At 47.8% G+C, this 27,044-nt stretch overlaps 1 protein-coding gene across 1 annotated transcript in view; it reads right to left on the bottom strand.

Annotated features, from left to right (window-relative positions):
* PKD1 (polycystin 1, transient receptor potential channel interacting) overlaps nt 1-27,044 on the bottom strand; it is a 113,787-nt gene that overhangs the window by 29,250 nt on the left and 57,493 nt on the right. Inside the window, exons 2-18 of the mRNA XM_027863267.1 lie at nt 24,240-24,311; nt 22,926-22,997; nt 22,104-22,273; nt 21,091-21,756; nt 20,539-20,722; nt 16,651-16,865; nt 15,983-16,101; nt 15,183-15,306; nt 14,507-14,757; nt 12,652-13,416; nt 11,911-12,042; nt 11,338-11,513; nt 10,643-10,776; nt 5,959-9,575; nt 5,305-5,454; nt 1,583-1,726; nt 1,088-1,367 (exon numbers count right to left, since the gene is read on the bottom strand). Coding sequence (XP_027719068.1) covers nt 1,088-1,367; nt 1,583-1,726; nt 5,305-5,454; nt 5,959-9,575; nt 10,643-10,776; nt 11,338-11,513; nt 11,911-12,042; nt 12,652-13,416; nt 14,507-14,757; nt 15,183-15,306; nt 15,983-16,101; nt 16,651-16,865; nt 20,539-20,722; nt 21,091-21,756; nt 22,104-22,273; nt 22,926-22,997; nt 24,240-24,311 — 7,271 coding nt within the window. The remainder of the gene's footprint in view (nt 1-1,087; nt 1,368-1,582; nt 1,727-5,304; nt 5,455-5,958; nt 9,576-10,642; nt 10,777-11,337; nt 11,514-11,910; nt 12,043-12,651; nt 13,417-14,506; nt 14,758-15,182; nt 15,307-15,982; nt 16,102-16,650; nt 16,866-20,538; nt 20,723-21,090; nt 21,757-22,103; nt 22,274-22,925; nt 22,998-24,239; nt 24,312-27,044) is intronic.

Genomic DNA, 27,044 nt, shown 5'->3' with positions numbered 1-27,044 from the left:
TGGCACCCGAAATTCAGTATGTTCAAAACTGAGCTTGATGTCTTTACCCTTAAACCTGACCCTCCTGACTTGTCTATTTCTTCCCACGGCACCACTTCCCACAGTCTCCTATGCCAGCAGTAGTGGGGTTACCTTTCATTCCTCCTTCTCTCTTACCTCACTCATCCAATGTGTTCCCAAGTATTATTGCTTCTACTTTTGTGAAATCTCTTATCCTATACCTCCCCTCTCTTCCCATTGCTACCATTTTGCTATAAATCCTTACTATAACTTACCTGGACTATTGCAATTCCTGCTAATCTATCATTGCTGGTATAATCTCCCTTGTGCATAGATGTGGTCATATCATGCTTCTTCTCAAAAATCTTCAGTGGCTCTTCAGTGACCACTGAGTCAAGGTCAAACTTCCTCATCTGGCATTCAAGGCCCTCCCTGAATTCATTCTTTCTTTCCCTGCATACATTGTGTCTTCGAGCCAATGGCCATTCTCTGATCTCCCAACATTTCCTTTGCTATCTTGCTTCCACATCTTTGCTCTAAATTCTCTCTCTTTCGGTGGCAACCTTATCCTTAAAAGCATCTACAAGACTTTGCTCATAGCTGTCTAATGCACTTACTGGGCAGGACTGTATATTACAGAAACTGGTGTTTGTATTTTATCCTCACCTCCTTTTCCCCACTCAACAAAAAACTCCACTACAGCAGGGACCTCATCTTATTTAAACTTAGCATTCACAATGTGGCCCCCTCACCGACTCCAAGATCTAGTAGTGTTCTAAATATGGTAGACACTCCATGTTTACTGAATGGATGAATCAAAAGTGGTCCTTTATGACCTGAGAATCAGAATTCCTGGGCTCTCTCCCCAACCTCTCTCCTTTACCCACCACCCTGATTCACTGTGTGATCTTAGACAAATTGCTTGACCTCTCTGGGTCTTGGTATATCCCTTTGGAAAACAGGCAGAATTCTTCCTGACCACATGAGGGCAACAAATGAAAAGGTGGGCGTATTCTGTGGGGTGAAAACTTTTGAGAAACCAGAGGGTGATTATTGCTGGTGGCTTGGGGACAAGAAATGCTCTTACCTGTACACTCAAAGTGAACCTTGGTGGTGAGAGCCCTGACGGCCTCATGGGGGAAGAGGCGACAAGAACCCCCAAAAGGGGGGCGATTGGGGAACAGGTCAATGGAAGCAAAGCCTTCTTCCTCCCCAGAGCAGCCCAACACAGTCAGGGTGAAGGTGTAGCCCTCGCCGTCGCGGAGCACGCCTCGCCTCAGAACCAGCCGCATGCCCGAGCTGCCTGTTGAAGTCGTCGACTCATCCAGGATGAGGGATTTGTTGCTGAATGTCTGGGCTGCCCATCGCTGCCGGGTGAGACAAATCACCATGGTATATATAGAGAGAGACACTAGGGCTAACATACACACACAAGTGACAGCTACGCGCACACACAGGCATGCACACAGTCACACAGAAACACGAAGAAGGTGGGAACAAAATGTAACCAACCATTTCATGTCCTGTCCTTGCACGGCCCCCTTCTATAATATGCATCCCAGACTCGTCCTGAGCTCCTTACCCCTCGCTTAGAGCCACTACTGCAGTTGTGGCAGGTCCCCTCCAGGTAGACATAGGAACTCTTGCTCACTTCGTACACCGACTGTGCTTTGCAGGAAACACATTCCAGAGACACAATGGGCACCAGACCATTCCTGATCAGCACCTAGAGAAGGGAGATACGAGTGGAATGGGTTAGTTGCCTTAGCCTGAAAGTCTTTCTGCCTCTCCCTTCTGATCTATCCTTTAAATCGATGCTAATATGACCCACAGCACAGTATAATAGGACCTTTGCCTAGCTCCCCGGGGCAGGTGAGTGGGAGCACCATTAACTTTCCATCACCCACGCCAACAGAAGGCAAAGCAGCCATCAGATACCACAAAGAGCAGTAGGTACGATGTACCCCAATGGACCTGTGATCTCAACATTGGGGGTATTCCCTCCAACAGTATAAATTAGAACTCATCCATGCCTGCCCCTCACGAGTGACTCTTGTCCTTGTTCTCTCATAAACTCTCCACAGGGTGAGTGGTCCAGTTATTCACAGGGCACAAGGTCCAAGAAGAGAATCAGTAATAATATTCATGGCCTTTGATATCTATGTAGGCATGTGCAGAACGAAAGTAATAAATAAAATAAACTCTAGGTCTGGTCTAAGGTAAGGAGGAAAATGAGACCTTCTAGTATCCTGGAGACCTAGCAGGGTGTGACTCTTCTCTGGAATACAGCCATGGGTGAAGAGATTTTATTCAAAAACAAGTAATTGTAAAAAAACAAAAACAAAAAAACAAGTGATTGTATATGAGATGGTAGAGAAGCATTCTATAACAAGAAGTTGCATTTCTGTTGTGGAAATCCATGAACTAGAAGGAGGGAAAATGAAGGAGAACATTTTGGGGAGGGTCAAGGCAGCGGGGAGCACAAGTAATCTTGCACAGAGCTTTGACTATGTCCTCCACTAAAGCCCTACCCATAGCCTCACTGTGTCATGGAAATGACACTTAAAGCCACTTAAAAAAATTATACAGACATCTTTTTGATATTGGTATTTGATTTTTGACATTGGTATAATTTTATTGACATCACCTACATTTCCCATTACATTCCCATTACTCTCCTTTATGAATGAGTCATTTCATATCATGAAGAAGGAAAAAAAATGGTGTTTGCTTTTTTTTAAAAAGGGCCGGGGTGCCTTATGTTTCTTTTAGGGCCTATTGTGCCAGCAGAGGGCAAACTTGGGCAAGTCGGAAAGCGTGAGTCGGAAAGATTTAGAGTACTGTCCTCGGCCAAAGGGAGTCACCAGCTGCCTTCAAGATGCTGAAGTCATCAGCAGCATGGGCATAAGAGAAAGAAGGCAGACTCTGGACTCAGCCCCTGATACTGACCACCTGTTTGACCTTAAGTAAGTTGCTCAATCCCCGTGGGCCTCAGTTTCTTCAACTGTAAAATAACACGATTATATTAGATGGCACCTGAAGTCTCTTCTAGCCCAGGATCTATAACTCTCTGATCCTCAAGTGCAGAAAGAACTGGTGGATGTCATCACGGAACCATCATCAGGGACCTTTGAAAGGCTATGGAGCATGGGAGATGGGCAAATATTCTCATTTTCAAATAGGATGAAGGTAAATCCTTTCAATTATGGGCTAGAGGAGCTTAACTTCAAATTTCTGGAAAAACTAAAGAATGCCTTATTAAAGGGATGTTTTCTGAGCACCCAGAAAGGGAAGTAGTGATTACAAAGAACTAATATAGCTTCATGGTGGTTACTAAGTTGGTAGATCAGGATGATGCTGTAGATACAGTATCACACACAACACAAACTCTCCATAATAGCCTTGTGAACAAGAGGATGGAGAGAGGAGTGGGCAGCCAGGTAGATTTCAAAGTTTCTGAAAGAATGGACCCAAATAGTAGTGATTAATGGGTCACTGACAATCTGGGAGGAAGTATTGGGTAGAAGCTAGGTCCTTGACGTTGTTCTAGTCAACATTTTTAATCAATTACTTGGATGAAGGCAAAAATGGGGGAATAAGGGAACAAACTTTTATTAGGTGCTTACTATGTACCAAGCTACGGGGGCAGATAGGTGGTGCAGTGGATAGAGCGCCAGGCCTGGAATCAGGAAGAACTGAAATCAAATATGGCCTCAGATGCGTATTAGCTGTGTGACCCTGGGCAAGTCACTTAACCCTGTTTGCCTCAGCTACCTCATCTGTAAAATGAGCTGGAGAAGGAAATGTCAAACTACTTCAGTACCTTTGCCAAGAAAACCCCAAGCTGGGTCACAAAGAGTCAGGCATGACTGAACAACAATAATGAACATGCCATGCACTTCACAAATATTGGCCCATCTGATCCTTACAACAACCCTGGGAGGGAGGTGTTATTATTATCCTCATTCTATTCAACTTTTTTATCAATGATTTGGATGAAGGCATTGATGGCAGGCTGATCAAATTTGCAGATGACATGTATCTGGGAGGGGCAGCTAATATTAATTCACATTTATATAGCACTTTAAGGTTTACAGAGTGCTCTTCTAACAACACCCTTGTGAAATAAGTGATGTAGTTACTATTTCTATTTTTTAAAATGAGAAAACTGAGGCTCATAGCTAATAAGTAGTTCAGGATTTGAACCCAAGTCTTCTGATGCTAAGTTCAGTGTCTTTTCCACTGCCTCATACAGTATAACACATTGGATGATAGTCAGGATCCCAAAAAAGCCTCAGCAGTCCAGAACAATGGGAACAGTGTAAGATGAAATTGAGTATTCAGGGATAAACACAATGATTTATACTTGAGTGAAAAAAAAATCAATGGTACAAGTACAGGATGGGAGGGGCATTGCTAGGTAACAGTTCATATGAAAAATATGGAGGGGGGAGAAACAGTTTAATGGACTGTTGGAGGTCCCATGAAATTCCTGTTCAGGCATACATTGAACCAGATGACCTTTTCTAGGTGGAGCAATGACCAGAGAGCCAGGTCTGAAGTCAGGAAGACTTGAGTATCTGGCCTCATACACTTTCTAGCTGTGTGACCCTGGGCAAATCACTTCACTTCTGCCTACCTCAGTTTCCTCAACTATAAAATGGGGATAATAATACCACCTATCTCCCAGGGATGCTGTGAGAATCAAATGAGATCATAATTGTAAAGCACTTAGCACAGTGCCTGGCACATAGTAAGCACTGTAGAAATATTAGCAAAGTCTAATGAGCCTACCCCCCTGAAGGAAGCAACACCAGGCCCAACCCCAAATTAAAAAGTCATCTCTTAATTATCTGCCTTGCAGGTCAACAGTCCCTTCCTTCTTTGTCATCTAGCTGGGTCCTTCACTAACACTGAGCTGTGCTGAGAAAGAAGTAGAATCTATTCCAGAGACACGGCAGGAATATGTCTGTTTGAACAAGAGTTTGTCCTTGGATGCACCATTAAAAGGACAAGGATTTTTTGATTGTCCCACCATTTGGGCTTACACACACTTCCGCTTTCCTTTTCTTTTTCATGATTTGGCAATATTACTTCGTCCCTAGACAATATCAGTCATACTCCCCAAGACCTGACCCCTTCTTTCACCTTATCAGAGAGAGAGGTTAGCACACTGGAAGGTGTGGACATAATTCTAATTCCTGGACTTGGATAACTTTTGTTAGGTATGTTCACTCATCACTTGGGTAGAGTTGCCAAGGAGTATTACCTCCCTGGAGAGGGGTCCAGAGCAGTGGTACCCACCGTCTGATTGGTCACTTCTTCCTTCCTCCCTGCCTTCCAGACAGTCAGGTTGAATGTATATTCGACGCCAGCCTCAAGCCGCTCCTTGGGAATGGTGATCATGCTGCTCCCCCGGGGGCCAAAGTTTAAGGGACATCCTCCAGGATGACTCTGTATACCACCAGATGGGATGGAAAGGGAAAGAGAGAAGTCATCAGACAGACAACCCTGGCCAGGAAGGGGAGGAGCGATCCTTCCATATAGGGAGGATCCATCCTCTTAGGGAGAGAGATTTCCCAGGACAAGTAGCAGTAGCTGGTGTCTGCCCCAAGAGATAGTCATTCAAAAGATCTCCCTTCTCATTTGGACTCTATGTCCAGGGGGATAGTTACTATGCAAAGATTAACCTACGGTCTCCTGTATAAGGATTAACCAGTGCCCACAAGTTTTTTCAGGGGTCTCTGGTGGGGAGTAGATGCTAAATTGGTTTCCCATTGATTATCCCTCATTTCTCCTGTTAGTCACTCTAGATACAGTGGGATATGTGTATGGCAAGCTGTCCTAAACCACTGACAATGTCCCTGCCTGTTCTGATCACCACTGTCCTGTGGTCTCTATTGCCCATTCCCATCCCCTGACCATGCTGAATAGAAATCCCACAGAAGCTTAACTGACCTTGGAGGAAGAGACGCAGGCCCAGTGGAAGCTGAGGAGGGTCTGGTCACCGTCCTCCAGGTTGGGGTCATAAGATTTGCCACCATCAAGCACTAGATCCCGTATGTTGGACCAGACTCTATAGGAGCCACCATCAATGATGGGCACAAGACGGCCAGGTGTCACAGTCACATTGGCCTGAATGCTGCGTGATAGGGGTGTGTCCCCAAAGGACACCACAAAGACAAAGCAGTAGTCACCCACAGCCAGGGCCAGCCGTGGCACAACCAACTGAGGCCGGCTCACATCCACGCCGGGCAGTGGCACGTGGGCAGAACGCTTGTAATGCAAGCAGCTGGCTGCCCGGTACACTTGCCAATGGTATTCAGTTTGGTAGGTGACACAGCCCCGTAAGTTGATATGTGCCTCCAGGTAGCTGCGTTGAGACCGACGCATCACCACTTGGGTGGGCAGGGCCACCTCTACCTCTGGCTCCTCACACTCCAGCACTCGTACTGTCACTGTGGCCTTGGCCACCAAGAAACTAACTAGGTTGGAGGCATTGACTTTTATGCTGTAGTCCCCAGGAAGCAGGTAAGTGTGGTTAGACAAGGGTGTGGAGGTCACTTGGGTCTGGGACCCATCTCCAAAATCCCAACGATAAAACACACGTCGGGGGCTTGGTATTGTGGCTGCCTCAAATTGTGCTGATCGGTTTGTGAAGCAGCTTCCAGGATGGAGATCCACTGCCTGGATGAGGTCCTGAACCTCTATGGTCCTGGTGAGGTTGACACTGCCCAGGTCATTGAAGGCACGGACATGGATCTCAAGCTGGCCGGCCGCCACAGGGGTGTAAGCCACCTCTCGGCCAGAGAGGATAACCAGAGAGTCACCCTGAACCTTCTGCAGGGAGAAATCCCAGGCGTACGAGACTCGTGACCCCCTCTGTACCCGGGCTGTGAAATTTCTCTCCCCACCTGTAGGTATACCTAGCTCACAGCAGCCCACAATCTGTAGCCCACTAATGGCTTCCAGGACAGAGATGCGCACCTGGACCTGCTCCCAGCTCACGTGATTCTCTGCCTGCACAGTCACCATATAGTCACCCACTCTAGGGAAACTATAGGAGAAGTTGGACCCACCCAGAGCTGTGGTGACTCCCCCACTGATCAGGAGATGGTAATTTACATCTGAGCCCAAGGTCAGGCGGATGCTGAAATGGACCCTTTCCCCTGGTTCTACCACCCTGCTGCTTGCCCAGAGCTCTAGCCCCTGAATGGGATCCTCCACAGTGATGTTGCAGCTGGCTGTGGTCCAGCTGACAGCATTGGAGGCATTAAGCCCGATGGAGAAGGTACCAGCACTGGGAAAGACATTAGCCATTCTTTGTCCACTCCTAGTGCTATCTGGCAACTCCCAGGACCAACTTACATTGCTCCCGTGCTCCAGATCCCCCCAGAAGTGAACAACAGAGCCTGAGACCACAAAACTGCTGCCTAACTCCCCGCACCCAACAGTGAGGCCAGACACAGGCTCCTGCACATCCACATGGATTGTAGCATTGATTGAGCCAAGTTGGTTCTTGGCTATGACAGTGACTGCCCACAGGCCTGGGCTGGAGAATGAATGGATGACAAATGGTTCTGTGGCTTCCACAGATATGCCCTCTTGAAAGAGCCAGGTGTAGGTGATGCTGGTGCCACCAGATATCTCAGCACTGATGTTGACAGATGTGTTAATAGCAGCAGGGTTGGGGGAAGCAGACACTGCCAACTGCCCCACATTCTCCACAAACTCAAGGGTCCTGTTGACCATGGCACTTCCCAGCATGTTGATGGCCTTTAGCTGGACATGGTAAGTGCCGGCCTCAGAGACAATCAGTGGAAAGACCTTGCCTTGGGCAGTGTGGATGGGGACACTCTCCCGCTGCACCGTCCAACTGTAGGAGATGTTGGTGCCATCCTTCACTGCTGCCTGAAGCTGGAGGGTGTGGTTGGTGGGAAAGCAGCCACCATCACCCCCGCCCAGCATCTGCAGCCCCTCAATCTGCTGCAGCACATAAATGACGATGCTGCCCTGCAGGGAACTGACCTCATTCTCGGCAGTGACAATGATGTTGAAGGTTCCTACGGAACGGAAAGTGTAAGATATGGTGGAGGAGCCTGGGATGGGGGTGCAGCGATCACATAGGACCCAGGAATAGCGCACATCACTCCCTGCCTGCAGTGTGGTACTGAAACTCACAGAGCCATTCAGCGGCACCACCGTCCGGCTGGCATTGACGCTCAGACCCTGGACCCTCCTCTTGACTGTGACATTGAGCTGTGCTTCGCTGTGACTCACATCATTCCAGCCCATCACACTGACTGTGTAGCTGCCCGTGTGATTGTAGGCGTGGATGACCTGCAGGCCCTCTTGCCTCTGGCCATCCCCCAGGTCCCAGCTGTAGCTAGCTGGGCTCCCATTGCCCATAACTGAGAACAGATAGGGCTGGTTTAGCTCCAGCACATGAGAGCTGTTGACCTCGATGCTGGTGATGCCCATGGGTTCCTGAACCTCCACAAACGCTGTATCATTGTCTGAGGAGACATTGTTGGATACCGTCACTGTGACCAGGTAGATTCCAGGGACCTTGTAAGTGTAGCTCACCTCAGTGCCTCCCGAGCGGGCAGAGTCATTGGCCCCAAAATCCCAAGAGTAACGGTAGAAAAATGGTGGGAAGGCCTGCACCTCAAGCTTGGCTTCCTCTCCAAGCCTCACAAACTGTCTTTCAGGTCGAAGGGTGATGTTGCTAACCTCAGGCTCCACACAGACACTGGTGAAGTAATGCGCCTTGTTGACAAGGCTGGACAGGACCAGTGACAGAGGGAAAATCCCACTGTGGGTGAAGTTATGAGTTACTGTGGGGTGGCCGTGAACGGTGGCATTGGATGAACCATCCCCAAAAGTCCAGTCAAAGATATAGTGCGTATAGTCCCCAGTCACATGGGCAGTTAATTGGACCTCAGGCTGCTCAGGGATGCAGGATGAAGGCTCAATCTTTAGCACTTCTAGGACAAAAATATGGATGGGCAGGACCTGGGAGATGGAGCTGACAGGGTTGGCTGCAGTCACCTTGATGGTGCAGTTCTCATCCTGTAAGTAGACATGCTGGACAGAGGCCTCTGGGCCAGTTAGGACTGTGCCATCTCCCATATCAAAGGTCCACGTAATATTGTCCCCGGCTTCCACCGAAGCATTGACAGTGACAGCCATGCCTTTTTCTGTGGCTGCAATGGGACTCACTCGCAGTCCCTGAATCTCCTCAAACACGCGGACAGAGAGGTGTGCCCTCACACTGCTCACAGTATTGTTGACCACCAGGCTGATGTTAAATACCCCTCTGCTCATGTAGGTATGGCTGACTGCTGGCTCACTCTTCAGCACGGCCGGGGATCCATCCCCAAAGTCCCATGTGTACAGAACACCAGCTGGAGAGGGCAGCGGGCATGGAGTAAAGGTGATGGGGTGGCCGACCACCAGGGCTCCACTGTCCGTCTCCACAGTGACATGGGGCAAGGAAGCCCGGACACTCAGAGGTACCTGTTGGGTCAGATTCTCAAAGGTATTGAACACAAACACTGTGAGGTTATAGTCACCTGAAGGAGAGAGATATGGGAAAGAGAAGAGTCAGTCAGTCAAGCCATAGACATTGTTTAAGAACCTACCATGTGCCAGGCACCGTATTAGGTGTTAGGGATACAAAGACAAAAATGAAAAGACTTTCTGCCCTCAAGAAGCTCACATTCTGGGGCAGCAGTGGATAGAGTCCCGGTGCTTCAGTCAAGAGAACCTGAATTCAAAACCTGACTCAGATACTTAATAGCTATGTGATCCTGGGCAAGTCACTTAACCCTGATTTCCTCAAAAAAAAAGAAAAAAAGAAAAAAAGAAGCTCACATTCTATTGGAGGAGGCAACATAGTACAGTGGAAAGGATACTGGCTCTAGGGACAGAAGACTTGGATTCAAATCCTACCTCTAACTCTTACTACCTGGGTGACCTTGGGAAAGTCACTTAACTTCCCTAAGCCTCAGTTTCCTCATCTGTAATATGAGATGGTTGATCTATATGGCCTCTGAGGTCCTTTTCAGCTCTACTTCTATGATCCTATATACAAATATAAGTACATTAAAATGTATGCAAAATAAATACAAGACAGTTTTGAAAGTAGGTACTAGCCGGGGGTGTCAGGAAAGACTTTTTTTTTTTTGTAGAAAATGGCACTTGAGATAAATTTTGAAGGAAACTGGGGATTCTACGAGGCAGAAATGAGGAGACAGGGCATTCCAGACAGGGAAAGAGACTGCAAAAACACAGAGATGGGAGATGAGGAGCAAGTAACTAGTTATTACATCTAACCTTTCATTAGGAGCCCTAAATCCTGGAAATCACATTGGATTTAGAGGCATAGTACCCTCACTCCTCATGCTGGTGGGACAGTTTCTTCCTTGAGACTCAACACTGTAAACTTTGAAAGGACCATAAGTAGGGAACCAGACAAAAGAAACAGATTTGTCCCATGTCAATGAACCCAGACAACCTGCAGTCCTGAAGGAGGAATCGAGGGGGATAGAATTGCTGATCTGGGGATATATGTCTAGGGAATATCACAGGAAAACTGGGAAGGGCAAGAAAACCCTTACTCATTGACTCCACGGCTCACCTGGGACATGGTAGGTATGCGTGACATTGTGTTCAATTAGCACTTGATGGACACCAGGCTCAGGAACCAGAAAGGACTCGTTGTATGGGGGCTTGAACTGACCACTCTCTTGCTCCCCATCCCCAAATGTCCACCTAGAGAAGGAGGAAGGAAAGGGGTCAGGGAGTGAGCAAGTAGCTTGAAGCAAGTTTGTCAGCCAGGCCCAGCACACAACTAATTTGGGGTGGGAAAGGTGACACCCACCACCTCCTGTTCCTGCAGCCCAAGGGGCAATAAGGGGAATTGACACGAGGCACTTTGGAGAGGGGAACTCCCTCCTCCAGGCCAGAGGGGTAACACTTCTATCCCAGGGAAGATGAAGAGGAAGGTGAAGAGGTATTAAAATGTTCATATGGCTCTTCGGAATTTGCTCAAGCTGAACAGATTTCCCTGCTTCTGCCCCGCTGCCCCTCACAGCCTAACGTGTGACTTATTACACGCAGGTTTCCTAACTCTGGTGGAGGAGATCCCCAACATAGAGGCATGTTCTCAGACCAATGCAGACTATCCTGAATGTCTCCAGCCACAACTTCAGCAATGACAGCTCCAAGCAGCAGGCATTGTGCCCATTTGGCCAGCAGGGAAACTGAGTCTCAGGGTGGCGCAGGGGCTGAGCCCTTGTTGCCAGTGCCCTCTGGCTATGGGGAAAGACTCACAGGAAAGCTGCTTCCACGGCTGAGTCCACTTGAACACTGGCGCCAAGCTGCAGAGTGGTGTTCTGTGGAATGATGGCTGGAACCTCTGACACCACCAGGTCTCTCATCTTATTCATCTTCTCCACTGTGACATTGTAGTTCACGGTGACATTACTCACATGGTTGGAGGCTGTCAGCTGTAGGACACAGGCAGGGCTGGGACCAGAGACTTTGAACTAGGTCCTCAGAGGGGAGGCAGGGGACGGTAATAGAAAAGGGAGCCAGACAGGAATTCAAAGACAGAGCAGCACACATACAGAGGAACAGAAGGTTAGAGAAAGATTCACAGAGTCCCTCTCCTCCCCCTTCCCTGTCCCAACACTCCCAACCAACTCACTCACCCTTAGGTTTTTCAGGACCCTTCAGGAACAGAAGCAAAGCAGAAAAAAAAGGCAGAGGTGAGATCACAGGAAGCAGTTGCTACATCAGCCTGTCCTGCTTAGGAAGCAGGGCTGCCCAGGCCCAGAGCAGCCAGCCAGCCTCTGTCTAATGCCCAGGGAACGGACAAAGGGCCGGGACCCTATTTCTATTTACCGAGAGCTTAAAGACAGCAGCACTCTGGTAGATGACATTGAAGACAATGTTGTAGAAGGTCAGAGACTGCTTATCGTCGATGGTCCACTTAAAGACGACATCAGAGCCAGCATCAACTACAGGGCTGTATCTCTGGAATGAAGGATACAGGTCATATTCCCCATGTTCCCAAGTTGAGGGGTTGCCACCCGAGACCTCTCCTACCAAAACAGTCCAGGAAGGGCTTTAGGGAATCCCAGACTATACCAAATTATGGCTCCTTTATACAACCCTGACTGTTCATAATTCCTCCTGGCTCCAGTAAGAGCTGTGACGACTTTCATTCTTTCATTCATTTAACAAGCATTTATTAAGTACTTATTGTATGCTAGAATCTGAGGATACAAAGTCAAAAATGAAACAGTATTTGCAGACATCCCACTTAACCAGAGGGTTCCGATACCAGCACATGTAGTCATTTCTATAAACTGCCTGACGGGCTGGAGTTCTTCTCCAACTTGCCCCCCCCCCCAACACCAGACAATCAGCCTATAACTTCGATTAGAAAGAAATGCTCCCCACTTAGGGCCAGCTAAACTTATTGCCCAAGATTCTAGACCCTAAGTCAGGGTATCCAGGGACTAAGGCTACTGTTAATCCCAATCCCCTGAGAAACCCCCTGAGAAAAAGAAGCCTTTTAAGTACATGTCACTTCTATCCAAGGCAACCTCTCAGCTCTTCTGTTGCCTAATTCCTACTCACCACTAGGGTGCTCTGCAACACCCGGGTCTGGGGATTTGGGGTGGCACTGAGTCCGCGGATAGGCTCTTCAGCCTTCACCTGGATGCTGATGTTCTCACGGCTCACACGGTTCTCTGCCACAATCTCTACCAGGCTTTCATCTTCCCCAAGACCATCAAGTTCAAGTAACGCAAACCAGGTGTCATTGGTTTCCCGGATACAGTCTGCTGTCAACCGGGCCACCCCTGGAGGGCAAGAGGCTTCAAAGGGCACACTCTGGTTGCTTCCCAGCCGACTGGCTGTGGAGTTGACTCCTGAGCTGATCTTCAGCATTAGATAAGTCCAGTTGGTAGAAACGTAGAATCGACCACTCTGGGGGGTAGGATGAATGACTCTGAGTCCTACCACAGGCGAGAGCACATCAAAGCTACAGGACAGGTTGTGGCTAGACACACCATTGTCCACAGAAGCTCGAACCACATAGTGCCCAAGGTGCTGTAGTCCAGGGTTAGAGGGCTGGCCAAGGAGACGAGTCACCTGTTCTGTAGCAAAGAGCAGACGCAAGGCACAGGTGGTGCCATTGACAGTAGGCACCCCCAAGAGGTGAGCAGGCAGGCTAGGCAGCCAAGTGGAGACATTGGCACTTAAACACTCAGGCTGGAGGGGTTGGTGGGAAAGTGCTTCATGATGGGGAAGACAGTGTAGCAGAGCACCTGGACCTGCATCATGTTGGATACCGAAGAGGTCCCCAGGAAGCAAGGAGAGATTCTTGTTGCTGAAGCTCACCTGGAGTGCAGAGCAGCACCATTAGATATGCCAACCAGCCCAAGTGGCCCCACCGCTGATTTCTGCTAAGTAGTGACCAGGATGTATAAGGGGGTTAGGCAGAATCTTCCTTGAAACAAAAGGAAGCAAAAGATGACCTGGAAAAACTTCAGTCCTATTGCCCTGATATTACCTTGAAGGTGAGTGAGGACAGACACAGCCCCTCCATAGCCCCTTTCCCCCCAGTATATGTCTTCATTGCCATCCCAGTCAGGGCTCTGTCCCTGTGTATGTGGCATAAGAGCAGTTTGTTCCCTCAAATACTTTAAACTCTTTAAACTTTAAACTTTAAGCTCTTTAAACTTTTTTTGTGTCCTGGACACCTTTGGTAGTTTGGTGAAACCTATGGACCCCTTCTCAGAATGATACTTTTAAGAGCATAAAATAAAATACATAGGATTACAAAGGGAAATAATAATACTGAAATACAATTATTCCTCCCACCAAAAGTATACATTTTAAGTGGAACTTAATTTATTTTTTTTAAAGTCTTAACTTTAACCAAATAGCACCAGAAACGTCCTCTTTGCTTCTGCCTATTTGTCTGGGTTGTTTTGCTATTATTTGTGTGGTTGTTGTCAGTGTGTACGTTGCTATTTGGATTCCGGTTCCCATCCTCTGAATCCCTTCATGTAAGGCTTCCCACAAAACTCTATGTTCTTCATAGTGTCACTGTCACATAGTCATATACCAGTTGGCCCAGCTGATTCCCTAATCCTTGGACACATGGGTTATTTCCAGGGTTTTTGTTTCTATGAACTGTGTTTCAAACAATCATTTTATAGAAGCAGATGTCCTCCTGCTTCACCATCACTCCTCTCTCTTCACCACAAATATTCTTAGGGTTCAAAATATTTTTTTAAAACCGAGTTTATAGAGCCCAGGTTTAGAACCCCCGCTCTAACAGGATAGCTCCCCAGGGATAGCTCTGAAAGGAAGAACATTCTCCTCTCTCTTCCCCTCCTCTTGTCTTCTGTCCTCTCCTCTCCTCTCCCCCTCTCCTCTCCTCTCCCCACTCCCAGGGCTCAGGTCCAGAGTGTGGGATACATACTGAGTATTGTGAGGAAGGGCCCACAGGGATGGAGAATAGGAACTCCCTCCAAAGTGAGTAGTAGCTGGACCAATGGTTGTCTTGTTCAGATGAGGAATCATTAGCACAGGGTGATATGCTGCAAGGACTGTCCAGAGGCAAGCACATATTTGCCAAGGGGCACCAGCACTCCCCAGCCAAACACTCAAGGGGCACCCATGTTTGGTTGTCTAGGGGTGGGCATGAAAGTTGGCTGGTGTTCTCTGGGATACCTGGAAGGAGAGCAAGAAGGTGACATGAGACTGAGGGCCCATTTACCCTAAAGGGAAAATCCCGGTCACACCCAACTGACCCTTCTACCCTGCTCCCAAGAAGATAAACTGTTTAGTATCTTTCTCTAGCAATAAAGAGAGAAAACCCAGTCTCAGCACAGACCAAGTGGGTTAGGCCAAGAGAACAAAAAAACATGGGCTTGAATCCTGACCCAAACATACTCTTTCTGGATGATGTTGGGCTCTTCTCGTCCTTTCTCGTAGACAGACACTACTATTTATCCAACAGTTGTGTCTAACTCATAGGCTCTGACCATGCAGAGAGGGGCCAGGCCAGGCCTCTACATCCCTTCCCTAAGTAACCATACTCTCCCTACCTCCCCCCCACCGGGGGGCCAAGCCATGAAAATAGGACAGCATCTTACCTCCTCCCACAGGACGATACACCTGAAGCTTCATTTGCACTGGCGCTGTCAGGTCCCGAGTCCCAAACTCAGCAGCAGTAAGAAAACCCTTCCGCTGCAGCACCAGGCCAGGAAAAATCATCACCTGGATAGAGAGAGAAACAGCTCTCAATACACAGGTAGAAACTTGTATGTTGCCAACCTGGATCAAATGGCCCTGTGTGTTGAGGATTCTGTTCAGAGCTGGCAGGAGAGGGGAAAGAGAGAGGATTTTTACTCTTGGAGAGACTCTTGTATAATGGGAGGAGAGGGAGAATTCCTGAACTCAGGAAACTCCTAGTCTAAGAAGAGGCACTGCCCTTGTCCTGAGGGAGCTCCCAGTATGACGGGATATAGATCATTTTTGTCATTGGGAATAGAGGACAGCTCCTAATCTGACAGGATAGAGACCGTCCTTGTATTTAGGGAGCCCCTAGTCTGACAAGAAACATGATTCCACCCTTGGGGAGCACCCAGTCTGATGAGGGAGACACAGTTCTTGTTGTCAAGCACCGCCTGCTCTCACTGGGAGATGAGGGAGCCTTCAGGAATCTTCCAATCTGATAGGGGAGGAAGAGTTCCCAGCCCTCTAGGGACGAATTCTTAACCTGATTAGAAAGACAAGGTGCCAACACATTAAAAAGATCCAAGAAGGGAATCAAGATGAAAAGCGCATGAATAATCAGAATCAGATGGGAGTAAATCAAATGAGGCTTCCTGGAGAAGGCGAGTTTTCAACAGGACTGGCAAGAAGGATTTAAGAGGCAGAAGGTCCCTGTTACCTCCACAGTCTCATGTCCTGGGGCAGAGAGGGCATCTTGCTCCTCCATGGGAATCATGGGCCCTGGTAGATCCAAGCCGGCATCACCCACAAAGAAACTCTCCGAATTAGACACAGCCCCTAGTGAGGAGAAGAGACTGATGACTCTGGTGCTCTTGAGGGTCAAAGGGTCAGAAGGAGGTCTCTGGTCTTGGAGCAGAGCAAGCAATAGCTTGAATGGTCAGAGAGAAGCTGGAGCCTGTGGATTTTTTCCTTCTTTCTCACGTGTGTGTGTTGGGGGAGGATGAGGGTAGCAGTAGTGGTGGCTAGAAATGGACAGGTACAATCGCTGTTCAACAGCCTCAGGCCTCTCCAATCCCCCCCCATCCCCACAACTTGGCTCTAAGTCAGCCATTCCCCCATGGATAACCATTTGGGGCAAATGAGTGGTCCCAGCACCCAGAGTGGGATTTGAGAGCTGTGTGGCTCCCTCCATGTGGGACCTAGGGAGGCAAGTATGGGGCCTGAGAAAGGTTCTACAGTGTTGGGCTGCCTTGGGCTTATACCTTTTGTTGCTCTTGGCTGCCAGAGGGTTCATCTCTTGGGGTCTGTGTGAGTGTGTGTGTGTGTGTGTGTGTGTGTGTGTGTGTATGTGTGTGTGCTCTTTCCCTACCTCCCAAGACTGAATACCTGTGGGTTGGAACTCGCACACATAGCTGTGGGTGGCCGTACAGAGGTCGGTATTGCACTGGCCAGCAGGGCCCAGGCGCACACAGTGCTCAGCGTTGGCGGGGTGTGGCTCTCCAGGCAGCCAGTTCTGACAGCTCTCCAGGCTGAAGGCCTCTCCATGGGGCGGCACCCCAGGACCCGTCAAGGCCGTGAAGCCAATCCACACATCGAGGCTCCTGTCAATAGTCAGGGTCCACTTAGCTATAGCCCCAGTGACATTTGAGACAGAGGAAGGATGAGAAGTTGCTTGCCCCAAGAAACAAAGAGTTCTCCTGTCCTCAAGGCCAGGAAAACAACTTCTTCCACATAAGGCAGAGAATGTCATGATGGTGAGGGGAGAGGGAAGCAGCTTTTCTTTGGCGCCTATTCATGTCCAAGAACAGACTCTGTGTGTCTCCATCCCTCCTAAGCCTCAGACTCATGGCCTGGGTAGAAAGCCCATGCTGTAAAAATGGAGTCACTAGTTTAAGAGCAAAGTCCTGGAGGAATATAGTCGATACAGCAGGGTGTATATCTCCAAAGTCAGTGCTTATGGGGAGTATGACTTTAGTGTTCAGAATCCTGGTCACAGCCAGGCCTCTTCCTTCACGTCACTCCCCCGTCCCATAGCCGCCAAAGCCTTCTCACTCTTCTCCAAGTGTCTTCTCCCAGCTAGCACTCCCTGCCACACCATGTCAGGATGGCATGTGCATGAATCACAAAGGAGGAAGATTCTTCTCTCTCCCAAAGAGGAAGCGCCCCTTTCCAATCCTCCCCTATCCAGACCCGTAGCTAAAGAATTATAGTGTGGACTGAGAATGAGCAGCTCAGCTCTGGACTGAGCTGCGACCTTAGAGGTGGGCCCCAGGATCTCCATTCTATTCAGCACCTCCCATGAAGTCACCCAGGCAAGGTCCCCTTCTGCCGACTGATCTTTGGGGTTCGAAAGCCTCTCTGTGTCCTGGTGGAAGGGAGAGGGAGTAGCACCACCAGGAAATAAATGGACGCATACACACATGCCCACATGTATTTGTACAGACAAGTAGATTTTAGAAAATAACTTTGCTATGTTTCTTGGTCTCTCTTGGGGGGAGGGAGGAAAGAGAGAGAGAAAGAGAGAAAGAGAGAGAGAGAGAAAGAGAGAAAGAGAGAGAGAGAGAAAGAGAGAGAGAGAGAGAGAGATAGGAAAAACAGAGTCAGAAAGAAACCAGGCAGACAAGCTAAGAGATCCACTAAAGCTTCTTGCTAATGGGAACCACATTTCTGCTTCATTTCCCTGAGAAAGCTGAAGCCTTCAAAATGGGTGATTGCGCATATGTCTTCTCAGAGAGGGTTGGTCACACCTGCTTTCACCAGGATTTGTTTAAGAGGGTCTGAATATTAAAGCGTACAGGGTCCAAGGTGGGAGAAGTCAGGAAGGGACAGACAGACAGTCATACAGATCATATGAGATCTCAATATGAGAAGTTGGTATCAAGAAACATTGTAGCCAAGACAGAGCTTTTCCCCTCCAGGGACATGGACACTCAGGAGACACTTGAGATTGGAGGGCTGGAGTATAAATCCACTAAGAATATTGAGTGAGAGGTTAGGATGGGCCTGGGGCATCAGAGAATTCCAGGGACTGTTCCATTTTGCCCTGTACATCTGGGAAACAGATTCCCCTACTGGGTGGTGAAGGGGGAGGGGCATGAAGTCCAGGGAGGGGCCACTGGGAAACACCCCTCCACCCCCACATCTGGGCCATTCCGTGTGCTTTCCTAGACATGTTTATAAAAGCCGCCCCTGGCCAACATCTGCATCTGGTAGTGTTGACAAGAGCAAGCCATCAGGCCGGAAGAGTTCTTCTCTTCCCCAGGGCCAGAGCAATAATAGCCCTGCCATGGCAGCCGGCCAACTGGACAGAACCACCTCCGGACCAAGCTGCCCAGTCCAGCTGCCCCCTCCTAACCTCCCTCCCCTCTTCCACCTCAGCTCTCACTCACGCCCTTTTTCACTCTCTGACTTCTCCAGTGGGTATTTGCAAAAGCTGACCACATCCAGGGACCAAAGTCCCCAGACCCAGTGTATACAGTATCTTATGTCCTGCTTCCTGGCCCTCTGGGGCTTTGGGGAAATCCCCACTAACAATTACCTACCATCCTTTTTCCAGCAGTCTCTCAATTATCCATGCCACAGTGAACAGATGTGTTTTGGATAATCCAAGAAGCATATCTACAGGTTTGGGAGTAATGGTTTCTTTTATTTTAAATTTTATTTTATTTTTGGCCCACATTCTCTTCTCTCCCTCTTACCTCCCTCACCCCCTTCCCATGAGAAAGCAAAGAAAATAAAGCCCATTACAAATATGTATAATCGAGCAAAACAAATTTTAGCATGGGTTATCTCTCTCTCTCTCTGTATATACAGATATGTGTGTGTATGTGTGTGTGTGTGTGTGTGTGTGTGTGTACACACATATACACATATATTTGGACATGGCCTCTGTGTATATGTGAATAGAATAATAGAATATATATACACATATATGTATATATACATAAATATATATATACACATATGTATATATACATAAATATATATATATATATATATATATATATACACATACGCCTCAATGTATACTCTGTGTCCATCCCCTCCCTATTCAGAGATCGGTAACACATTTCATCATGAGTCCTCTAGAATTATGGTTGGTCACTGTGTTGATTAGAGTTCCTAAGTCTTTCCAATGATCCAAGACAATTCCAAAGGATCAATGGTGAAAAATGTTATCCACTTCCAGAAAGAAAGCTGATGAACTCTAAGTGTAGATTGAAACATACTTTTTTTTTTAACTTTCTTTATTTTTCTTGGGGTTTGTGTGTGTTTTCTTTTGCAACACGGCTAATATGGAAATATGTTTTGCATGATTTCACACGTATAATCAATATCATACTGCTTGCCTTCTCCAGGGGTGGGGGAGGAGTGGGAGGAAGAAAATCTGGAACTCAATTTTTAAAAAATGAACGTTAAAAAAACTTTTTACTTGTAATTGGGAAATATTTAACAAAATTAATTTTAAAAAAATTCAAAAAGAATTTCTAAGTCTTTTCAAAGTTGTGCTACTGTTATCATTGACAAGCATTGTCATCCTAATTCCGCCTAGCTCAGATGTACAATGCTCATAACTGAGCAGTACCTAAACACACACTCCCTGCACTATGTGGAAAAGAGAAGGGGGAAGATGATAAGGGTGGCCAAAAGTGGCTCTCTAATTTTTCAACATCTATACACTCAAATCCTCCCTTGATGCTAATAGTGGTATGAAACTGACTTTGGGTTATCAGAGGTTATGCCAGTGGGGCACAGGCTCTATCAAGTTAGTAAAACCCCATGGGCCTAGTGACTGTCTACTGTTAGAAGAGAAGCCCAGCTAAGTTCAGAAAGGATCATGACCCAGTTGACAACAGGGTGATAAATTGTTTTGGTTTAGCAACTCTCACCAACTTGTTGAGGGGTTGCAATCTACGTCACTGGAGGGAATACCCACACTGATGAACCAATGGCTTCTGTCTGTTTATGCATGGACAGTCAAGCGAAGAGTCCACAGCTGAGAGACTGTGATGGCTACAGGCCTCTACCTCTAGGACTCCCTGTTTTATCTTTAGCGCTTGGGGTGGGGTGGGGGAGCTGACAGTTGGGTGCCTGTGTCTATGGACCTCCTGCCCAATTTGAGACCTGGAGTTTGAAGAGCTAAGGTTCTTTAGACCCACTTTAACCCTTCCTTTAGATGCCTAGGTAATAGAGGTCCCATCCCTGGTTAGGAAACCAGTCCAAGTGGATTCCTTGTATCCTGTCTCTACCAACCAGAGAAAATACTGCCCTTACCTGGTGACCTGGGAGACCAGGAAGTGTTGGATCTCAGGGCTGCCCACAATGGCCAGGTCTCCCCCACCCCAGGCTTGACAGTGCCTCTGGGCCTGGAGCCACGAAGCCTTCTCCACTACCAAGCGATAGCAGTGACCATTCCCAGGGAAGATCTCAGTGCTTGAGGGGCACAGGGGGTGAACCACTGTAAAAAGGGTAGGGAGAGAAAGAGTAAGTGTTTCTCTTGAGGGAAACCTGGGAAGATCCCATTGTAGCAGTGACCAAAACTCCTGTGCATTCTGCCATGTGACCTGGCCTCCTCTAGGGAGTTGGACCCAGATGAGCAGGGGCAGGGTGGAGGGCATAAAGGTTCTTTCCAGGCTGTTCCATTACACTCTGAATCACTAGTAAGAACATGGAGGGTAGGGAACTAGGTTATGCAGACCAAGAAGCTAGGAGGTAAGAAAACTAGCAGAATTAGCAGATTCACTCCCCTTGGATCCCACCCCAGACCCTAGGAGGAGTAAATTTGAGCAGGAAGAAGAAAAAGAGGTATATCCCCATGGGACTGACCTTGGGCAGGCTGCTTGTTCTCTGCCATGATGCTGTAGATGGCACTGAGCCCAGTGCCCCCTCGGTTCCGGATATCAAATTCAAGACTTTCATTATTTTGCAGCCAAGATGGGCACAGCAGCTCTAGTTCTGTGGGCACAGCCTCTACCTGCACCTCTGTCCACAGCAAGGTTGTCCTTGCTTCCAAGGTCAGAATAGCAGTCACATTGTAGTGACCAGGGAGAAAAAATCGGTGAGATGTGGCAGAGCCAGTGATTGATGCCAAGGTCCCATCCCCAAAGTCCCAGCGCAAGTTGTTGACAGGAAGTGGGGTGCTTACTTTGAAGGCCACCAGGTGGTCAGTAGGCTGAGGGACCCCTGGCCCCACGAGTGAGGCTTCTAGGGAAGCAGGGAAGACATTATGGAGAATAATGGGTACCCGGCATGCAGCAGGAGATGCTGTGAACCCAGGGCAGAAGAGGAGGCAGCTGGAGGAGGCATTAGGGGAGTGTGCTTTACCACAGAAGCAGTAGCCCTCCTCTGAGAGACCCCCATACTCCTGACCGAGGGAAAAACAGAAGGCACTGCAGAAGTTCTGGGCCAGGACACCGTCATGGGCAGCAGAGAAGATAACCACAGCCATAGTGCTTGAGCTGTTGTCCTGGAGGCAGGCAATGTACTCCTCATCTGTCACAGGGAAACACGTGGCATAAGGGGCTGGTTGCTCCCTTTCTTCAGGAAGCCTTCCTTGATTTCCCTTCCCCCAGTCATATGCCTCCCTTGGTTTGGACCACATCTTATTTTATGGACTCAATTTGTCCTTTCTCAATTTGCACTTGTTCCTACGTGGCTTTTTCAGTCTTCATTTTCCTGCCTCTGTCCTACTTTTCCCACATCAAAAGCTCCCCAAATCAGGGACTAGCTCTCCTCCTTCCTCGCATCTTTCCCTCACAGGGCCTAGAAAAGAACTCTGCCAGAAGGGAAACTCAGCATGTAGGGCCAACTGACCCATCCAGGAAGCTTGTCCTACTCACCACAGGTGTCATCAGAGAAGGAGATGCTGAGGATGGGGACATCTGCCAGGTGTGGTGGCTGGGCACACCGAGTCTCCCTCAGCTTAACCACACTGACCTTCTGCTCATCCACCCAGCTGGGGAACCAGGACAGGTTGCAGTCACAGATGAATGGATTCAGACTCAAGCTTCTGCCACAGGAGAAGGGATGGGGATCAGGAGAACCTCAGACATAGAGGAAATGGGGCAAAGGCAACCTAGTTCAATTTTTGCCTATAAGTAAATGGCCCACACTTCAGGGAAAATGGGAAGAGGGCTTATTTTGAAGTTCCTTAGGAATTAAAATCCCATTACTTCCCTTGGGCACCCTTCCAGACAGTGTCACCTAGTCCTGAGGGTGGGGAATAAATGTGTAATCTAAATTCCTCTGAGAATATTGCTAACAACTCTCTTTTGCTTACTCTTTAGAGTGTGGGAATTCCTGGAGGACCCCGAACCATACAGAGAATGGTGATGTAGGAAGAGTTGAACCCACACTGAACTTGAGCCCTGTGACTTAAAGCCCCAGAATATCCCCAAATGTGACAAGAAGCCCCAGAAATTGAGGCAAAATTCCTGCTCCCTACCCCACCATTGCTTGCAGCCTAGACCATAGACCACTCAGGAAGCAGATATCCAGATAAACCTCTTTGTCCCCCAGGAGCTGCACTCAGGGTCAGTCTAAGGGGAAAGATGTGTGTGTGTGTGTGTGTGTGTGTGTGTGTGTGTGTGTATGTTGGGGGAAGGACTGATTCCTGAACTAATCAGACCTGTCATTATTGAATGAAAATCATCTCAGCTTACATTTCACTTAAATTAAATAAATTAGCAAATATTCCTTCTTCTAGTGTCGAAATCTTGTTGTTGCTGATGTCTCTAGAGGACAGGAAAGGAAAGAGAAAGGCCATTTAGTTTTAATGATACGTCTCCCTCCCTCCCAGAACTAAGGACTGACTCGGGCCCCATCTTGTGCCTAACACTTAGCTAGCTTGGGCTAGGTTGGTTGGTTCCTTCTTAGAATACCTGACTGCTTCCCTGGGCAAGTCAAAGCCCTTTCTGCCTTGTTTATAACAAATACCACTGACTTATGAATTCCCAAAGCATTTATTTATCTTCTCCAGCCTAACACTTGGTCATCCTCCGTTCTGCACTGTTTTCTAATTGTTTCAAGTGTACAGTTTGGTCTCCCCTACTAGAGTAAAGGGCTTCCTAAGGGAAGGGGATGTGCATTCTTCCCATATCACCTCTCATTGGAACAGGTACACAATATTTCAGGGATCTCCACTTTCAATGGAGTGGGCACGACTTCCACTTGGACAGTTTCTCTCTGGCTTAGCAGATGATCACAGAGTTGCTGTGATCAAAAAAAAAATATGATATCACCAACTAGCCCAGAGATGATGAATCTCTGAGAAGTTCCCTAGGTTCATGTCCAAAGCCCTGGTGCCTTAGTAGGTGAGACCTGCCAGGGCTTGTGCTCCACGGCCATCAGCTTCAAATATTCACTATGCTTTTACTATGTGCCAGCCACCGAGCTAAGCACTGAAGGTACAAAGAAAAACAAAAAGTCCCAGCCCTTGAGGAGTTTAAAAGGCGACACCACACCATTCAGAGGCATGGGAGTAAGATTTAAGCAAAAGGCACGTGTGAACAATTAAGTTAACTTTTTAAAAGAATGCCCTGAACTCAAAATAGTAAGATTAATTATAAAATGGGTTAAACTTGCAGTTAGTAAAAAAGAAAAATCATTGAGTGTATTTATTAACTTAATTTTCTTTGACTCCAATAAAAATATTTTTAAAGTTAAATTTCTCTTTTTGCTTTTGTTAAGCCCTAAATCTAGCTCTTCTCTGGAGAGATCCCATGGGGTTGTTTCTCCATTTGGACTGTCCAGTATTTATGAATGGACTGGATCTCACTGCCTGGTGTCACCTGACCTGTAGGACCCTTAAGGAACGGTCGGTCCTGAGGAACATGGGGATTGAGAAGGCAAGGTAAGGGCATGATTGGGGAGAAGTGGTTTGGATTAAAAATGGATCGATGCCAACACAGGTTTTGGAAGCATGATGGGAGGAGTGTGAGGGTGGTCACAAAAGGTAGTCAGAACAGGTCACGTACAGTTGTACCAAGGCAGAGAGGTTTTCGAAGAACTCCGTCTCTAACGTGCTGATGAAGTTGTCGGAGACGTCCCTGGGGAAACAAAAGGGATCACCGATAAGGCCCTGGGTCACTTCCATGAGTTAGTCAGGCTCACAGCTGCTTCTCTAAAGGCGAGGTTTCTGCTAGCTTGCCTCCGAAATGCTGGACACAGGCAGAGGGTTTCCAGTTCTATTCTCATGGCCAACCTTCTCTGTGAGTGGGTTTTTTAGGCATGAAGAAAGGGAAGGGAAGGGAAGGAAAAGGACACAGCCCAAAGAACCCCCTCCAGGGCCCAAGGCCATAGAAATAATACCAGGTTAAGGGGCAGCTAGGGGGCGCAGTGGATAGAGCACCAGCCTTGGATTCAGAACGACCTGAGTTCAAATCCGGGCTCAGACACATAACACTTACTAGCTGTGTGACCCTAGGCAAGTCACTTAACCCCATTGCCTAGCCCCCCCCCCCCACAAAAAATAATAATAAAACCAGGTTAAACCAGGTTACTGTCCAGGGTAGCCAAGGTGATCACAGAGGAGCAAACTTTGATCCAGGGCCATGGAGCAGGTCAAAAAGAACAAGCTCTTATCCTAAGCAAGAGAGGGCTAGGGCTGTGGAATTGAGAAAGGCATACTGCCCTCTCACCTTTGGCCACTTTAGTCTTCATCCTCATTTTTTTTGTTTTGTTTTGTTTTTTGGCTAGGCAATGGGGTTAAGTGACTTGTCCAGGGTCACACAGCTAGTAAGTGTTTTTGTGTGTCAGAGTCCAGATTTGAACTCAGGTCCTCCTGAATCCAGGACCGGTGCTCTATCCACTGCACCACTGAGCTGCCCCTGGTCTTCATACGTATAACAAACACTCACACTCATGAACAAAGCTCTTTCTTCACAACAGCACCGCACAGTAGGTAAGCATCATCTCTAGATCAGAGGAGACCTGGTATAGTGGATAGGGGTTGACCTCAGAGTTAGGAGGACCAGAGTTCAAATCTCACCTCTGATATACTGGCTGTATGGCCCTGGCCAAATCACTTAACTTCTCAGTGTCCCCAGATACTTCTCTACAGGGAGTTCCTGGCACTCTTGGTAAATACAGATGATTAGGGCCAATTCACAGGCCGGCATGTCCCTTCTCTGGGCCCCGTTGCTTTCTCTTTAAAGATAAGCACCTCCGTTGCTATTGTCAAGTAACTAGCCCCAGCGCAGAGATTCCTCTGCCTCAATACACAGTCAGCTCAACCTGTCCCTAAGGGACCAGGCTACAAGGCAGTGGGAAGGGGCCAGGCTTTGACGCAGAAGCATCTGTGTGGGCATCTCAGGGACACTTGTCTCCTAAGCTTGACACAGAGGGATTCTATCTCCTTTTCCTGCCCTGTTCCATTCCTGCTCTTTATAGATTTTGTTACTGTATCAGTCCTTACCAGAAAAGTAGTTTTTGTAACAACGGTGACAATTGGCCTGAGAATGTTGTTTTGCGTGACTCATTCCCACAGGGAGTATGAGAGGGGCAACTGTCCAAAGGCATGACTACAAACAATGGCCTTCAGGTGGTGACAGCAAAACAGTTTGTCACCAATGAAGTCCTGAGCCCACACACACCCTGGTGTCTTTTTCACTTCCCTGGGAACACTGATGGCTTTCCCACCATGCCCTACAGAGGGAGGAAGCATCCATGCCTAGCAGATTGACCTGGAACCATTGACAGCTGCACCCGTTTTAAAAATTATCCACTGGGGGATTTGAGATCTCACTGGACTTAGGAAGAATATACAACTATACTATGTATCCTATCACACAATAAACCCAAGTACCACTTGGGGGCCTTAAAACACGCATTTATAAAGAGTAATAATACAAAGTGCCCCCTGAATGTTGCAGCTGCCTACACTGTGTAACCTGCTCCCATTTCTTTTCCTCCTCTGAGAACTCTTATTTCCCTCAGAGAAGAGATGCCTTCCCTGGGTCAGGAGTTGGGGGCTCCTCCCCTAGAGACACAGCTGTCCTGGGTCTCCACGGTAACAAAGAGCTCAAATATTTACTTTCTCTCCCCAGTGACCAGGGCTAATCTGCTATTGGAGAGAGGGGAGTGTGTGTGTGTGTGTGTCTTGGGGATGGGAGGGTGGTCTCTGGCTGTCTGCTTTCTTTTCCTTCCACTTTAGCTAATCCTATCACCCGAAAGGGAGCAAGCTGAGAAAACTGATTAGCCCAGGGGTGGCATAAACTGATTCCCAAGGGAATTGGATAAAATCCCAAGTGACAGATTGAAAAAGGAGAACTAAGGGTAACCTGGAAAAGGCTGGGGCATTTCCTCATGAAGTGCCCAGAGGAGACAGCCCACTCCCACAAAGCTCCCTTGGTAGTGACCCTGACAGCAGATTCCTGGGGGGCACAGAAAGTACGACCTACCTAATAACAAATGCCCACACTTATGTACAAAGCTCTTTCTGCACAACAGTACTGCAAGGTAGATATAAAAATTACCTCCAGCTGAAAGGAGGCCATGGCATAGAGGATGGAGGGCTGGCCTCAGGTTCAGAAGCACCTCTGACACACGCTGGTTGTGTGGTCCTGGGTACCATCATTTAACCTTTCAGTTCCCCAGATACTTTTCTACTGCACTGATGAAATCATAGATCCAGTCCAAAAAAACCCAACCAAACAAACACAATGCTGGATATTGTAAGTATCAGAACAGTTCCATGATTTGCACACACGAGTGTCTCAGCTGAGATTTGGATCCAGATTATCTGATACCAAGATTCTTTTCAATAAACTATATTGACCCCT

The sequence above is a fragment of the Vombatus ursinus genome, unplaced genomic scaffold (assembly GCF_900497805.2).
Source record: "Vombatus ursinus unplaced genomic scaffold, bare-nosed wombat genome assembly UNPS02014770.1, whole genome shotgun sequence".
Classification (NCBI taxonomy): domain Eukaryota; kingdom Metazoa; phylum Chordata; class Mammalia; order Diprotodontia; family Vombatidae; genus Vombatus; species Vombatus ursinus.
Note: the sequence above shows the minus strand (reverse complement) of the source record. Positions and strands in the feature narration are given on the sequence as shown.